Here is a 16209-nt window from a genome sequence, read left to right as displayed (position 1 = left end):
GGATAGCAATAGACAGGATACATGATTATACTATGGCTATAAAAGGATATATTAGTGAAGAAATCTAGTAACCAGAAAGAGGAAGCATTGTGGAGAAAATGTGAATGAAGATAAATAGGAGCAAATATTATTTCCAACCGACACTTTCTTGCTTTCTGTTAAGAAACAGCAAACTCAGGGGCGGCCAGGTGGCACAGTGAGTAAGAGCACCGGCCCCAGAGTCGGGATGTCCTGGGATAGAATCCGGGCTCTGATACTCAGCACCACACCCAGAAATAACTGGCCATGTAACCTTGAGCAAGTTACTTAACCCCAATTGCTTTAAAAAAAAAAAAAAGAAACAGCAAACTGTAAAAGCTCAAAGTTACATATGTTATCAGTCAGAAACACCGCATTAGTATTACTTAAATGAATTTCTAAGGAAAGGCACCATGGAAGGCTGTTTACTGAGAGATGAGTGTTGTATCAAAATCTATCAACATAAAACAAAGATCAATAAGGGAATAAATGGAAGCAATAACATTAGAGCTATGTGGGCAGAAAAAGAAAACAGATGACTACTTTGGGAAACAGATCACAAGTCTAGTGAAGAAGAATTATATGGTAATGATGGGGGGAGGGGTGGAGAGGGAGAGAGAGAAGAGAGTTTTAATTATCATACCAAATACATGGCACAGCAGATAAGGCAAGGGCCCTAGAACTTAGATTCTTAGAGTCTTAGATTTGAATTCTGTCTCAGACATCTATAGTTATACAAGGAAAGGCAAATCAGCATATCTCTTAGAGACAGACGGATGGATGGATGGATGGATGGATGGACGGACGGATGGACAGACACACAGACAGACAGGTAGACACAGACAGATAGAATGTGTGTATATAGATGTATACATACACACATATATAAAAGAAGGATAATAATTACCTATCTGCTATCTAGCTCAAAGAATGGTTTTGAGGAAGGTGCCTCACAAAGCTTAAAGTGCTATACAAATGTTTTATGTCCTGACCTATTGGCATCTATCACCAGTAGCCATTCCAACTCTTTAGTTATCCACTAAGTTTGTATATTTGTATAATTGAATACATTTCTGTTGGAACTCTTTGACAAAACCTGAGCATTTAATAATTTTCTATCTGGCTTTGATGATATTTTTCCTCCTTCAAAAGGAAGCAACAAGGGGAGATGGTTGTATGGACAAGATTCTCTATCCACAAAAGATGAATCAGTTGCTGAAATAGACATGATGGAAATGTGTCCAGGGAAAGGGAAGTCACCAAAAAATTCATGATACAAGAGGGCAGAAAAGCTAGGCATCATCTGAAATGAAGGCTACTTCTCAAGAGATGAAATTCAAAGGGTTCAAGGAAGGGAATGAGACGTGGGCTCTCACCCCTAAAAAGTGTTGTACAGCAGTGTGGAATAGTGTAGGGAGAGCGCTAGATCTGGAGTCAGGAGACAATGGGTTCAATACCTGAGACATAGCGTGAGCCTGGGGAGACCCACTTTGTTTCTCTGGGCCTCAATTTCCTTATATGAAAAATGAAGTTGGACTCCATAGCATTCTACTATAAATCTATGATACTATTAAGTCAGTACAAGAGCGATATAAAACTCTCAGGAAAGAAAACCTGATGGTATAAAGAGAAAATTCTGATGAGGAGGGGAAAAAAGGGAACAGGACTAAGCCTTGGGGTAGATGGAATGATAACTAAAGACAACAGCAAGGCAAAAGAAAAGGCACAACTCCTATTTTGTTTCTGTTTTCTGTGTTAGGAAGAATAACTTTGGGACTGGAAAAGATAGAACAAAAAAAGTTAACATGCTGAAATCTGAAAAGAATAGTCAAAAAGTACCTAGCTGTCTCTGACATGTGCTAATCATGAGACTTCAGTGAACTCCATTCACTACTATTCTAACCCAATCTGATCTCTCTTTTATCTAAATTCCTGCTGCATTTAATTGATAACATAGATTTTAGCACTGTACCATTTCATTATTTGATAATTGCTGCATAAACTTTAGAGCCACCTTTCCAATTAGATTCTAAGCCAAATGAATGATGGAATTATGTTTCATATAAAAACACACAAACACACTTAAAGCTTCCTAAATAAACCAAGAGCAAAAAACATGTCTATTAAACCCTATCTCACTGTAAAAATAAAAACAACACATTATTATCTAATGGTGGACACTGAGTATGAGGGGTGGGAGGGAGAAGAAGATGGGAGCTGGGAGAGAGTATAACTCTTAATGATTATGTGTAATACAAGATAATATGTCATCCTATAACAACTGGAGACTTTTACATATAGACTACAACTACATATATACCAGGGCAAAAAAGATAAGTTATTTCTATACAATTCTGAATGGGATCTCTGATCCAATCTGGAAAAGTCATATCACCATTTGTGTTTTTAAATATGAGGTCATAGATTTAGACAGGCCCTTAGAGAGCAAGTCAAATGCCCCCATTTTACAACGGAGACAAAGGAGAAGTAGCTTGCCTGAGGACAAAGAGGATTCAAACGGGTTGTATTTAGTGGTCTTGACACTACACTAAACTAAAATAATCCAAACAAGTAGATTAACTACTATTTCTCAGTCACAACAGCACAATTCCAGTCAAAGTAGCCAGGAAGAGAGCACAAAACGTAACTGAGATCCCAATGAGTCTGGGGGAAAGCACACTCAGACTCAAACTTACCCCCATCTTTCCCCACTTCAGGTGCCAACCTCCATACTCGCTGCTGATTGCCAGCTCCTGCTCCTTGCAGCAGCCCAGCATGCTCTCTGCTGGTGCCATCATACCCCACCACCAAAACCCAAAAAGTCTGAAATGGTCCTAGAGGGGTAAGGCAATTCCCGTATTTTGTTTCCTCTGTGCATGTACTTTTTTACTCCTTTAAAACCACATACAATACAGCACATTTCAAAGGGGGCTTTGGGGACAGGTAATATTCCTATTTTATACCCTATGGGATATAAAATACTGATAGCTTTTAAAAACGGGATTCTCCTTACCCCTACAGGCCCTCTCCCGGCTTCAGTAAGGTGATGTGGTGGCTGTGATGCCACCGGTAGAGAGCATGCTGGGGGGTCACACAGAGCAGGAGTTGGAGATCTGCAACAGGCCTGCGAGTTGTGAACCTAAAAAAGAAAAGAGTCTTAAGTTAACAGGCCCAATGCCCCTCTTGTCCTGGTTGTTAGGAGCACTCAGCAGAAAAAAAAATCAGATACTGACAAAATTCCTTCAGCAAATCATGTTGGTACCTCAAATGTAACTGTTTATGAAGTTACTATCTGAACCAATACCACAAGTGGCTTTTCTGAATTGATCACAACTTTGCCTCTCAAACATTTTCTTATAAACACAAATGGACGGATGGATGGATGGATGGATAGATGGATGGATGGATGGACGGAAGGACGGACGGACAGACAGAGGGATATCCATCCTTGCCTAGTCCCACATGTTAATGAGCTGTATGCCAATAGGCAGCATAGCATATGCCTGTCAAGAATAACCATGATGAAAATACCACCTATGATCCAATATAAAAGCACAGAATCAGTGGAAGACATCAAATACGTTAAATAACAGAGGAGCTTTAAGGACACAAACTACAGAAATGACCTGCACACATAAACTAAGCTTTCACAACAAAATGTAAAGAGATGTTCTGGAAGGCAAAGAAACAAAACAAGGATTCATACACAGGAAAATGGAGACATTCCAAAAACAGAGTAGCCTTAACAGATCCCTGTCATTTCTCTACAATTTTAGTTATAGTTTGCATTCATACAAAAAAAAAAAGTAGACCAGTGATCAAGGTTTAAAAATCTGGGCTTTAAACAAACCCCCAAAAAGATATTTCTACACCCCACCTGAAATGCTGACAGGTAAATTTAGCAAACAAAATCCAGATCACAAAAACTAAATAAAGTAAGATTTTACTTTGGGGATAAAGCTGACCTAGATTTGTGTTTCAAAGAGTCACATTAAGTGAGGAAAAATAGTTTAAAAACAACTTCTGGCCTATGTCATCTTTTCTCCAATAATGACCCTCAAAATTCACAAATGATCCATAGCATAGTTTGAATGCACACTATTCACATATCTTATCCAAAATGTCTTTTACATACACAGTATGTAAATAAAAAAGTTAGATGTAACAGAATGAATAAATAAGACACAACCCCTGAAGTATCTGAAATCAATGTAAAAATTAAGAGGAGTCAAATCATTACACAACCTGTATTTCTATTTACAGGCATCCTTCAATCAATCAATCAACCAAAAACCATTTTATTAAGAGCTTATTAAGGCATGCCCAAGCACTGTGCCAAGTAGCAAGAATACAAAGAAGGTTAAAACAGGCCCTGCCCTCAAGGAGCTCACATTACAATATGGATACAACAGGTGTAGACAGATACATATAAAAGATATAATTAGAGTAGTTGAAAGGTCATTTCAGAGGGGAAGGCACTAGTTCTGAGGAGAATGGAAAAGGCCTCCTGAAGAATGCTGCCTTTACATTGAGACTTAAAGGAAGCTAGGAATCTAAGAGATATAGGTAGAAGGACTGAAATACAGCATTTTAAACAAAATTTTTCCAAGTGGAAAAATATTTTAAATGTTACAGAACCTTGGACACTACTGTGAATCACTTTGGGAAGCAAGTTGTCCTAAGAGAATTAATGTTATAGACCATTTAGAATTTTAAAAAGGGCAGATCATAACAAAATAAGCTTACATCAGGTATTCAAAAGTAAAAAAGAGAACTTCCTGTTAGTCATTCTCCAATGACTTCTAAAACAACAGTATACTACAATAAACACTATATTCAAAGGGATGAAATTCAACAAAAGATCTTAGCTGTCAAAGAAAAATACAATTATCTTCTTTGCAGCATATTCTATTAATGCAAGGAATTAAACTATTTTTTTTTTTTTTTAGTTTAAAACAAAAAGGAGTGTCAAGTTAACCTTCAAAAGATTTAATTAAGCAGAACACTTCATTCTTGCATTCTGGTTAACTGAGATGAAATTCATTAGATGGTTTACTGAAAAAGGATTTATCTGTGTTTAAGCATAGATAAACAGACTAACACAATTCAGCAAAGATTCAACAGCACTGCTTAAGTCAGGTCAATAACTTCATCAACTGCCTTGTCACACTTGGTTTACAACATCTTTGCAAAAGGTTTATGCTGCAAGACCATGTGCGGATTCTGAAGAGTATAGCTCACATTTTTTACAGACCACACACTGGAATTCTAAATTTCTAGTGTTTTCTTTAGATACTATAAGTGATAAAAATGGGTTAATATTATAACAAGGCAATTTTCAAAAATAATGTGTGCCCTGTTTTTTTGTTTTTGTTTTTTAAAGAAAAAGAACTATCATTAGAGCTTTCTTACTCTGGTACAGAAACCAGTTTTGGTGTTTTCCAAATGTTAAAGAAACAAATAATCAGATTTTTCCCCATGACATTTTAGGCATAGTATTTCAAAACAATTATATTATGGGAAAAAATAAAATGATATGTATCAGGGCAATAATCAATTAATAATATTTAAATCCCATTTGATTCTTCCAAGATGTACAGCAGTAAGGGGAGACTGACTGTCAGGAAGTGGCATCTAAGAGTTAAAAAAACAGACCAAAGCTATTTAATCCTTTATACTCTGGCATCAATATTTTTTTTTCTCTAGCCATCACTTGATTAACCATCCCCCATTTTCAGGCTACCACCACTGCTCCTCAATAAAATGTCATTTTACACTGAAAAAGACAAGATATCCATGAAAATATACCAGCAGCAACTGCTTGCTCAAAGGTAATAACAATGTTCTTCAGTTGACTACTTTTATCACTATCTGAGACTGAAGGACTTCACCTTACTCTCTCCTTTTCCACAGATCTGAAGAAATTACAAACAATTTTCATATATATTGGAGGATAGAATTTAATTCTTACACTACTGATATATCATTCTAAAATGAGCATAGTACCTTCCTTTAGCATATGATACTGTTGGGGGAGGCAGGTTTACTAAAAATTAAGAGCCTCTATGATATTGCTGGTGAAGGGAAAGTCTTTCTAACTGAAGCATTTGTAGAGAGTATCATCTCACTTTAAAATGTACTTTCTACAGAATTTGCCCTGAAGTATAAAAAATTAAAAGGAAAGTAAACAATAACTATGTAAAATAGGGAATATGGATTAGGTAACCGTTCCAGTCACAGCTATGACACACACTGGTTTGTGTAAACCTGAGCAAGTCCCTTGAATTCTCAATGCTCTAGTCAGTTCTCTACATCTCAAATACACAAAAGGTGCTGACCTCTTTCAGAAAAGGGAGTATCCTCCCTTTTCTGAAGTTCCTGAGTCAATAAAATCACAGGTCAAGTCTCTGTCCGTTCCTATGTGAACATAAAACTAATAACTAATGTTAAAGCACCCAAAACCAAAAAAGCACACTTAGTGAATCAATCATAAACACTCCTGAATAAACAGATCTATATATAAGTACCGACTATTATTTAGGGAAAAGTCTCACAGGGGGAAAGAACAGACTGCAGAATATTATATTCTTTCTATAATTCATTCATTGTTCTAAAGTAAGAAGCTATCAAGATTAATGCTTTTTTAAACAGACTAATCATCATCCCAAAACATGAAATAAAATTTTTCCAAAACTGTCAGACTATTTTGTAATAATACTCATAAGTATACAAAATTCTCAATTAACCACATTAGTGATGAGGGTGAGCAGCTCCCTATGATAGAACAGGTAAATTAAAGAGTATTTCATTTAGAGTACAAAATTGGTAACGGAGGGAATTCCAATTTAAATCACCAGAATTCTTATTTACTATTTAATAATCTTTTTAAATGAAGTTATTTTGAGGTATACAGCATGAACTAGGAGCAGAAAAAAACCACATTAAGAAAAATGTGGTATCTAGTTATAATGAGTAGGTTAAAGTATATTACCAACAACTTATATGCAAGAAGTAGAGTAAAAAGATATGTATAACTGGAAAAAGCAGCAGGCTAGTCATCATGTATAACTGAAGTATAAGATGTAGGTTACTCACATAATAATTTAGAGTCTTAAAGAAAGAATTCCTACATAGGATCTATACGGAGTCATGGAAAAGAGTCCAGTAGGAAGAGAAAGATGAGTCAAAATGTAGGCCTGTGGATGAGGGATAAGTGAGAGTAAAGAGTCAAGGATAACAGCAAGGTTGAAAACTTGGGTAATAGGAAGGATGTTTTTTCCCTTGACAGAGAGAGGTTTGAAACAAGGGTAGAGACAAAAGAATAATGAATTGTTTTAGACATGTTGAATTCAAAATGCCCACAAGATATCCAGTTCAAAATGTCCAATAAGCAGATGATCATGTCAGAATAGCAGAGAAGAAAAAAGAGGATTAGATATATAGAGTTATTTGTATTAGAGGTAATAACAGAAACCAGGAGAATTAATGAGATCACCAACAGAACAGAGAGAGAGAAAAGAAAAGAAAGCCTAGGACAGAACTTTAATAGAACTCACAGTTAGTGGGCTTTACATGGATGACATTCAGCAAAGAGAATGAGAAGGATTCCTAATTGGTCGTTAGAACCAAGAGACAACACTATCACAAAAATCCAGAGAGGAAAGACTGTCCAGGGGGAAAAATCAGTGTCAAATGCTGCAAAGGAATCTAGGTCATTAGGTTTTATAATTAGAGGAATACAGGACTGTAAAAAAAAGGCAATCAGATTCAACAAAGATGCTAACTTTGAAGAATAAAGTATCATTTGAAAGATGAAGTCAGAAATCAAATTTGAGAAAGTGAAAGGAAAGGAAAAGGAGAGGCACAAAATGCAGATTTTTTTTCAAGGAGTTTAATTTAAGAAGGGGAGAGTAGATATAGGAACATACCAGCATTTAATCAGTCAATCAATAAACACTTAGTAAGTGCCTACTATGTGCCTGGTATTGTGCTCCAGTGCTAGTAAGCTTTTTTATTTGTTTTGTTTTAAGGACAGTGGAGACAAGAATCAGGAAAGGAACTAATTGATTAGGAGAGATTAAATGGGGGATGTTACCTAGGGGAAATTTGATAGAGAAAATAGGATCGAGTGAACAATGACAAAGGGTTGGTAGTTGCAAGCAAAAATCCTCCCTCTCCATCAGAGACTAGAATTTAGAAAATAGTATTAAGGGACCTTAAGAACTGAAGGAGGAGAAGAAAATAAGCATTTATTAAGTGCCTATTATGTGCCGGACACTGTTAATTGTTTTACTTTTTTTTACTCCTTCTCAGAAGGAATGTGGGAAAATTGACTTTTTTCAATTAAATATGAAGGTCATTAGCTTAGAGGGTCAGTGAAGGAGGTGGCATGAGAGACTTGCTTGACAAGGCAAGAAGGTCTGGAATAGCCCCTGTGGTGACTAGGACAGAGAACAGTGGATATACCTGAGGGTCAAGCTGAGATTAGATAACTTCCAATTAGCATAATTAAATTATCTCTAATTCTATTCTTCAGTACATGCTAGCAGGAGCAAAGGAGGTAGATGGCAGAAATAAATCCAGACGTAGGATATGGCAAGACATAAACAACAACAGGACGAGGGAGCAAGGGACAAAGTAAGTATACCGAAGAGTTGAACTAATTCACAAATGGATCAAGATTGGTAAGCAAAGAGAAATGTGACCAGAGCTAGAATGATGACCAAGCAAAGTAATTATGGTTGGAGGGAATGGAGGTTATGATGAAAACGAAGACTATGAAGAAATAGAAAGATTATGATTAGATAATAGCATTTTTGAGTTTTCAAACATGTAAGTAAAACATCTATGGGTTGGGAAGAGTAAGAATGTAAACATCATTGTATCAAGCTGAGGAAGAGTAGAGTAAGGCAGTTAAATAAACTGAGGAAAAGGGCAATTAGGGCGTTTGAGGAAACACCAAAAGTACTTTAAATTCAATTCATATGAAATTGGGAATTGAGGCAAAGAGAAAGACTGTGATCCCAGGACCAATGAAAAAAAGAGGGAGAATGTTCTACTACAGATTAAAAAAAAATTATCAGGATCTATGTAATCTATCTTAAGAGAGTGATGCCCCTAGAAAGAAGAAAGACAGCTGAATGATACAAACAGAGGAAGTGCCTGGAAGTAGAAATGGGGAACAAGGAGTACTGGGACTCCCTAGTGGGACCAGTGATTTAAAAAAAGGTACAGCCATCACTGAAAAGGGTGGCCAGGGATGAAAGGTCACGCAAGGGGAGAGCCAGGTCTCAATAAGTGCTAGAAGACTTAAAAAGTAAGGGAAAGAAGGTAGCAAAAATGAAAACACAGTTGTTAATTCCAGGGTATACAGTGGAACAGGTGGGCAAATCTGGGCATTAAAGAAGTAAGGATTGAGGTGGAGGACAATGAAGACAGCTAGGGAGAAGGGACTGTTCTTCAGCAATCAGTATCGTTTCAACTAGCGGACCAGGAGATGGGATTTAAGAACAGGCCTAACCAAAGTGGATAAGTACAGAAAAGGAGTGTAGGTAGATGAAAAGGGGATGGCTGATAAAGGAAGGCAATTATAAGAGCAAGATAATCCCATACCTACAGGTTTCCAAACAGGTTTCAATTGCCTGACCTCAGAGCCACAGCACCGCTGTGCCTGGTGGCACCTGGAAGCCCAAGCAAAAATTTATGAGAGGGAAAAGTAAGTCTTATATCCCATAATCATTATAATGAAGCTCCTATTATGATCTTATCAAAGCAAGACTTGCCAACAGCCCTAAATGACAGCTTTTAACTAAGTGAAACAGACTTAAAGTGTAGAAAGAGCAAAATCCCAAGCCCCACCCTCACTGCCCAAGCAAGTCAGGCTGGTTTTTCATTCAAAGCTATTAAAACTATCTTTGAGGCTAAATTGGCTCAGGGGACTAAGGGTCAGACTACTAACCTTCAAGGCTATGAACTTCAAGACTATGGACCAAAGACTAACAACACAAGTAACACTGGGAAACTGCTCAAGTAAATCAATGCTCAATACCCCTGATTACTTGGACCCTAACTCGAGTTTGATTTGAAGGACAATTTTGCATTTGATTTCATCTATTTTATCAACTGAAACCAAGAGAATGAAAGAATCAACTTAAAATAAGATTCACAACATTGGTTTAAAAAGAGCACTTCTTGCTGCCCAACCCCTAATCTGCCTTGTAAAACACCTGAATATGAATTATAGCTAGTCTTCACATATACCACATATTCTCAAAAAAGTAATTTTAGGGGTGCTGTTTTTATTTGGAGGCAACCTATGTTGAATCACAGTACATGAAAGTTCAAATAGTTCAATTCTTATAGGAATAGAAATTCACTCTACAAAAATCTCCACTTGAAGACTTCCAGGGATTTATTAGATTCTTGGATCTAATTCTTCTAACCTTATCTTGGACCTTGGGACTCATCCCACACCCCCTAACTGGGTTTTTCTCCCTAAACTATGCAATTACATGGTTCTATGGGAGAAAAAATTAGTTCCTGTTGTTCAGTAAGAGTACTTAATAAAAAAAGCTAAGAATATCTCCTACTAAAGAAATTAAAAGATGGATTAGTATAAATTTCCTCTGAAGAAAGAACAGTTCACTAACAAAGGAGGGGAAAGGAAAGGAGTGGAGAAGTATTATGAAGCATCAACTATGTGCCAGGCAAAGTACTAAGTTCTTCTAATCCTTACAACCCTGTGGGATGTTATTATTACTCCCATTTTTCAGTTAAGTAAATTGAGGTAAAAGAAAGGTTAAGTGGTTTGCCCGGGACCACACAGCTATTAAGTATTTGAGGCTATATTTGAACTCAGGTCTTCCCAACTCCAAGCCCACACTCTTGGTATCACAAAAAACATCAGAAAAACTCCCTTTTTGAAAAGGTATCCCTCACTATTTAGGAAGCTTTTAAAGAGAGCAAATAACATATTTAGAGCAAAATTAAAATATAATTTGATCATATACTTGAAAAATAAAGGGAAAACCTGTAAGATACCAGGGAGTGAAAACTTCCTAGCATTACTCTTCAGTTAAGATGTGCTAATGTGACAGTATGACAAGTTGTCTCTCCAACAACAGTAAATTATAAACTCCTTGAGAGTAAGGACTATATTTAGTTTAATGTAAATTTATTTCAAGGCAGCAAATGGCATCCCAATAGTGTAAAAGAATGACTTCTCCATTTTTAATTGTTTCCCCTCTAAGCCTCTTAAGCCCTAATTACTACTTCAACCTTGGAAGACCCTTAGGCAAGTCACTTTAACTCCACAGGTTGGAGCTTCCTCAAGTGTAAAATAAAAGGGCTGAACTAAATGACCTTTAATGGTCCTTTCCAGCTTTAAATCTATAGTATGATTTAAACAGAGAAGGTTCACCAAAACCCTTTTATTCTTTCCCCAAATGCTCAAAAGTAGTTTATCAGAAAGGCTAAAAGAAATCTGTTTAACAAAGGAAAATAATGACTATTAAACTATCACCCTAATTGAGATCTTAATCATTTCTCCCTCAATTACTCCAACAGGCTCCAGTTTTTCCTCTTCCAGTCTCTAGTCTTCCCTCCACATAGTCACCAAAGGGACTTTCCTAAAGCATAGGTCTGACCCAAGGCTTAGCCCTACTCAATGAATACCAGTCAGTCTGTCAGTCTGTCAGTCAGTAGGTGCCTTTGTCTGTCTGTCTGTCTCTCCCCCCCCCCACCTTCTAGGATAAAATATAAACTCCTTATTGTCACTGAAAGTCCTTCACAACCAAGTTCAAATCTATTAATTCTTCTTCCCACAATCTATAGTGCAAGCAAACTAGACTCCTTGCTCCCCAGTGCTATTTCCAGACTCTTCTATCAACCACCATCATTAAGCAACCTCTAATCATTTAATGTTCATTCTCACTACCCACAGTCAGTACACAATCATATCATGAAGTTGTCCACTGCCTATCAATCCACTAACCACTCTCCTTCCTTTCTTAATGAGCTGGTGTCAGCCTCATAATCCCTTTCTCTCTACTTCAACTCTTGTCTTCACACTAGAAGACTTCAAAATAAATGTTGCTTATTCTTTCAAATACCCTAACGTTTTAGTCTCTCAATCTACTCAATTATATCTAGACCTCACTGCTGCCTTTGATACTAAAACCCTCTCTACCTGGATACTCTTTCTCCTATTTCCATGACAGTGCTATTTCCAGGTTCTCTGTCCTACCTGTCTGAATCCTTAGCTGAATTTTCAGGCAGGCCACACCCACTATCCATGGGTGTCCTCCAAATCTTGGTCTTAAATACTTTTTTTTGTTCTCCCTTTATATTACTACGTTTGGTGATCTCATCAATTCCTCTGTTCAATTATCATTTCTATGACATAATTCCCAGGTTGCTATAACCAACCCTTATCTCTTTCCTGATCACCAGTCCTAAATCACTGACTACCTTTTGGACATCTCTAAATGGATGTCTCATAGACATGTCAAACTCAACATGTCTTAAAAAAAAAAAACAACTCATTATCAGTCTACGCAAATCTCTCTCTCTCTTTCTGAACTTCCATTTTACTGGTGAAAGCACCATCATCTATATTCCAAATCACTCAGGTTTATAACCTCTCTCTGTGTCATCCTCCATATCTCTCATACACTCACCCCACTTATCCAATCTACCGTCAAGTTTTATTTCTAACTTTACTCCATGCTTACATAAGCCCCCTTCTCTCAACTCACATTGCTAGCTGAGATCTTTATCACTTGTTCCCTGGACTTGCAATAGCCTCCTACACATCTATGTCCCTGCTCCATAATTATTGATGGTCCAGCCTCAAGCCTCTCCCCACACCAATCCATTCTCCACACAGCTGCCACACAAGTGATCTTCCTAAAGTACAGGTCAAACCATTTCATCCCTATATATGGTGAACTTCAGTAGCTCCCTACTATTATCTTAAGGATTAAACAGAAACTCATCTTTTTTGCCATTTATACCTCTTCATATCATGGTTCCTCTCTCCTTTCAGGTTCATTTCACATCCTTCCCCTCCATAAACACCGTCCAGTCAAAATGCTCTATTTGCAGTTCCTTATACCCAATCTTCCAGATTCATGCCTGTGCTTTTGCCCTGGCTGGCTGTCCCCCAAGGCTGGAATGTTGTCCTCCTATCCTCTCACTCTCATCATCCCTGGCTTCCCTCAGCTCAAATGCCAACAATTACAGGAGGTTTTTCCTGCTGCCACGGCTGCTAAAGGTCTTCCCCTCTCAAGTTTTGTTTTGTTTTAATTTACTTTGCATCTATCTTTGCTGTGCCTGTAAAGATGTCGTCTCCTCCAGGATAGTTTGCTCCTTAAGGACTGAATCTTTGTTGGGTTTTTTGCTTTTTGTTTCGGTTTTTTTGTAACCCAAGAGGTTAGCCCCAAGCCTGGAACACAGCTACTTTTATTAAACCTCTGTTGAGTTCTAATGGTTCCTCCCTCCCATCTGGCATTCCCTAGCCTACAGGTCCCAAAGGCTCTTGCGATCCAAAGTTTTCTTCTACTCTAAACTCAAAGATGATCCCCACTTCCCTAGTGCTTTCTACCTCTCCCCTCTCTTTATACACACTTATTATTTTGCATATATTTAAATATAGTCTCTCCCAATAGATAAGACTCCATGAACTCTTTTGCCTGGCACACAAGTAGAAACTTTAAAAAAGCATTTGTTGATTGACACTGATATTTATACTGATTTTGTAATCTCATAATACTGTGAGAGAGAACTCACAGTGAAGTTTCCTCATTTCTTTTAACTCCCTGTTACATTTCTAACTCTTCTCCATACTTTGTAAACCAGTTCAGTCTCAAGAGTAACTCATGATTTCCCGGAAATGGTGTAATTTGAAAGAAAATCATACTAGTGCACTTCTGACTGTGGATTTCCAGATTTGGTGAAAGGAAAAACATAATGAGGGACTGAAACTTCTCTGAGCCAATTAGAAAAATTTTGAGCTTGCCTCACCAGCCAATGGTGAAGTAGGACAGGTTTTAGAGGTGGAGTTAGAATCAGGCCAAGAGAAGCCCGAGAGCTTCCACATGTTGCACTCTCCCTGGCAGACACCATTTAAGCAACAGGGGCAGTGCTCTTTCTCATGAGAAAGAATAAAGACCTTTTCTGATCTCAGACTCAGACTCTGACCTCTTTCATCTCACACAATATCAAATGTAATATAGAGTCAAATAACTGCTATTCTTGAAGCATATTATTTTTTTTAGAGAAAGTGGATCATCCCATTGTAAGGAAAGGGCAAAACATAATACACCACTAAAAGATTGATACTCACAGATTAATTTAAAAACTAGGGAAATGTGCTTAGCAAACCAATGGGATAAGCATTATTCAAAGAAAAAGCAGATTCTAAGCATTTCCCAAGAGAAGAGAAGTAGGTACCAAAACTCAAAATGACCTGAAGGGGGTTGTGCTGGAGTCAACCCAAACTCATTGTTTCATTTTCAATATGAGCATTTATAACCTCAAAAATCATCAAACAATACAAATCAAGGCTGCATTTAATGTTTTGTTGGATGGTCTAGAGTAGACTCAAGGTGAAGGAGAAAATGTTAATGAAGATTAAACCTAAAGGTAAATCTGGGGCACATACCTCCTCTCCTCATCCACTCTCCAGCCAGCTGTTAAACATTTACCAGCACACCACTGACCAGAACCCAGTCTGGTCATAATTAAAACCCAATTTTTTACAGAGAACACAGTTTTCTATTGTTCTAAGGAAGGATAAGGTAGAACGAGCCATTCATTTTAACTCCATGGAAAAGGAAATTGTCTCATTTTCTAAAGTATCACTCACTAGCTTATGGAGATACTTAATAGGACAGGGTTACTTTATTCAACTTTTTATCAAACTGCACAATGAGAAACAGTAGGTTCCACAAAGGTACTCAATAACTAACTGCTGAACCAACAGATTGCTTAACTCTTTCCTCATGTCCTAAAGTCACTGATATCCTTGAGGACTCCAACAATGACAGTCATGACCCCAACACACAGCTAGGCTTCTCAATTCCATTTCCTCCTGACAAGACAGTTCTTACACTCACCTGGAGTGTATTCTTCCATTATTTAAGAGCACAACTTCTTTTCACTCATTGCTTTCCTTCAACTGTGAAGTTTTCTTCCTTCATACAAACAGTTCACAGGCTTCAATCACAAGCATTAATGTAATCTTTCCTCTCCTTTTTGTAAGCTATTAACTACTGCAGTTTTTAAAGCCCATGTAAATGAGCCCTGGCTCATTACAATTGAACTCTCCTTTCTTCACCCACTGTCACTGAAATCAGATTCCCAAACTTACTCCAATTGCCTCTTCTACCCTGGGGTATAGCTAAGAATTTTGGAACCTACTCCATTATTTAGTTCTGAAGTACTGTTAGTCACCTAACAACTGCATGCTATTGGTCACAACTAAAATCAAGAGAGGGAGTGAATGGATCAGAACAAATTGAGTATCACTCTTAGGAAACAAATTCATTTCCTAAAGACGTACCTTCATAAGTAAAGTAAATTATTATCAATGCCTCATCTGTATTTGCAATTTAGAATGCCAACTAAACTCAAGAGTGCCTCAGCTACACTTCCCAACCACCACTTTTCTCTTTTCATTCCTGTGTTTGAGTAAGAGTTGTCTTCTACATTAACTCATTTACTCTGCACCAACAGTTGACTGTTGTCCTTCATTTTCAAAGAGGATCAAAACATCACCACACTAGAGTCAAGTTTCAATGTGTCTGACTGTGGCTGAGCAGACCAATATGAGATCGGAAGGCTCTACCACAGATCGGGTACAAATAGTCCATGTGGACATTTGGGGTGGACTCTCTAAATTTGTGCATCTCACATTTCTTTTGAGGTGTCTCAATTCTGATTTGCTCATAGAGCACACCACCTTCTCTGCTGTGGGCATGCCATGCTGGGCAGGCCTGTGCCAGTGCCTCCCATGTCACAGAATCAATTCCAAAGTTCTCAAGAGAGATCTTGACATTGTCCCTGTATCCCTTCTTCTGACCACCATGTGAACCCTAGCCCTGTTGTGAGTTCTCCATAAACAGTCTTTTTGGAAAGTGTGCGTTTTGCATTTGAACAGTGTGGCCAACCCATCCCAGTCTTATTCTCTGA

At 37.6% G+C, this 16209-nt stretch overlaps 1 protein-coding gene across 7 annotated transcripts in view; it reads right to left on the bottom strand.

The window, feature by feature from the left end:
* RERE (arginine-glutamic acid dipeptide repeats) overlaps positions 1–16209 on the bottom strand; it is a 466101-nt gene that overhangs the window by 308858 nt on the left and 141034 nt on the right. For 5 of the 7 annotated variants that reach the window (XM_069079575.1, XM_069079574.1, XM_069079576.1 and 2 more), the window contains one exon: positions 3032–3157. The exons of the other annotated variants lie outside the window; for them this stretch is intronic. In XM_069079575.1, the coding sequence (XP_068935676.1) occupies positions 3032–3157 (126 nt within the window). The remainder of the gene's footprint in view (positions 1–3031; positions 3158–16209) is intronic. 7 annotated transcript variants of the gene reach the window in all.

This window comes from Petaurus breviceps, unplaced genomic scaffold (assembly GCF_028583685.1).
Source record: "Petaurus breviceps papuanus isolate PSGF00001 unplaced genomic scaffold, PetGlider_PUasm1.0 91041, whole genome shotgun sequence".
In the NCBI taxonomy this organism is placed as follows: Eukaryota; Metazoa; Chordata; class Mammalia; order Diprotodontia; family Petauridae; genus Petaurus; species Petaurus breviceps.
This window is presented reverse-complemented; position numbering and strand designations above follow the sequence as displayed.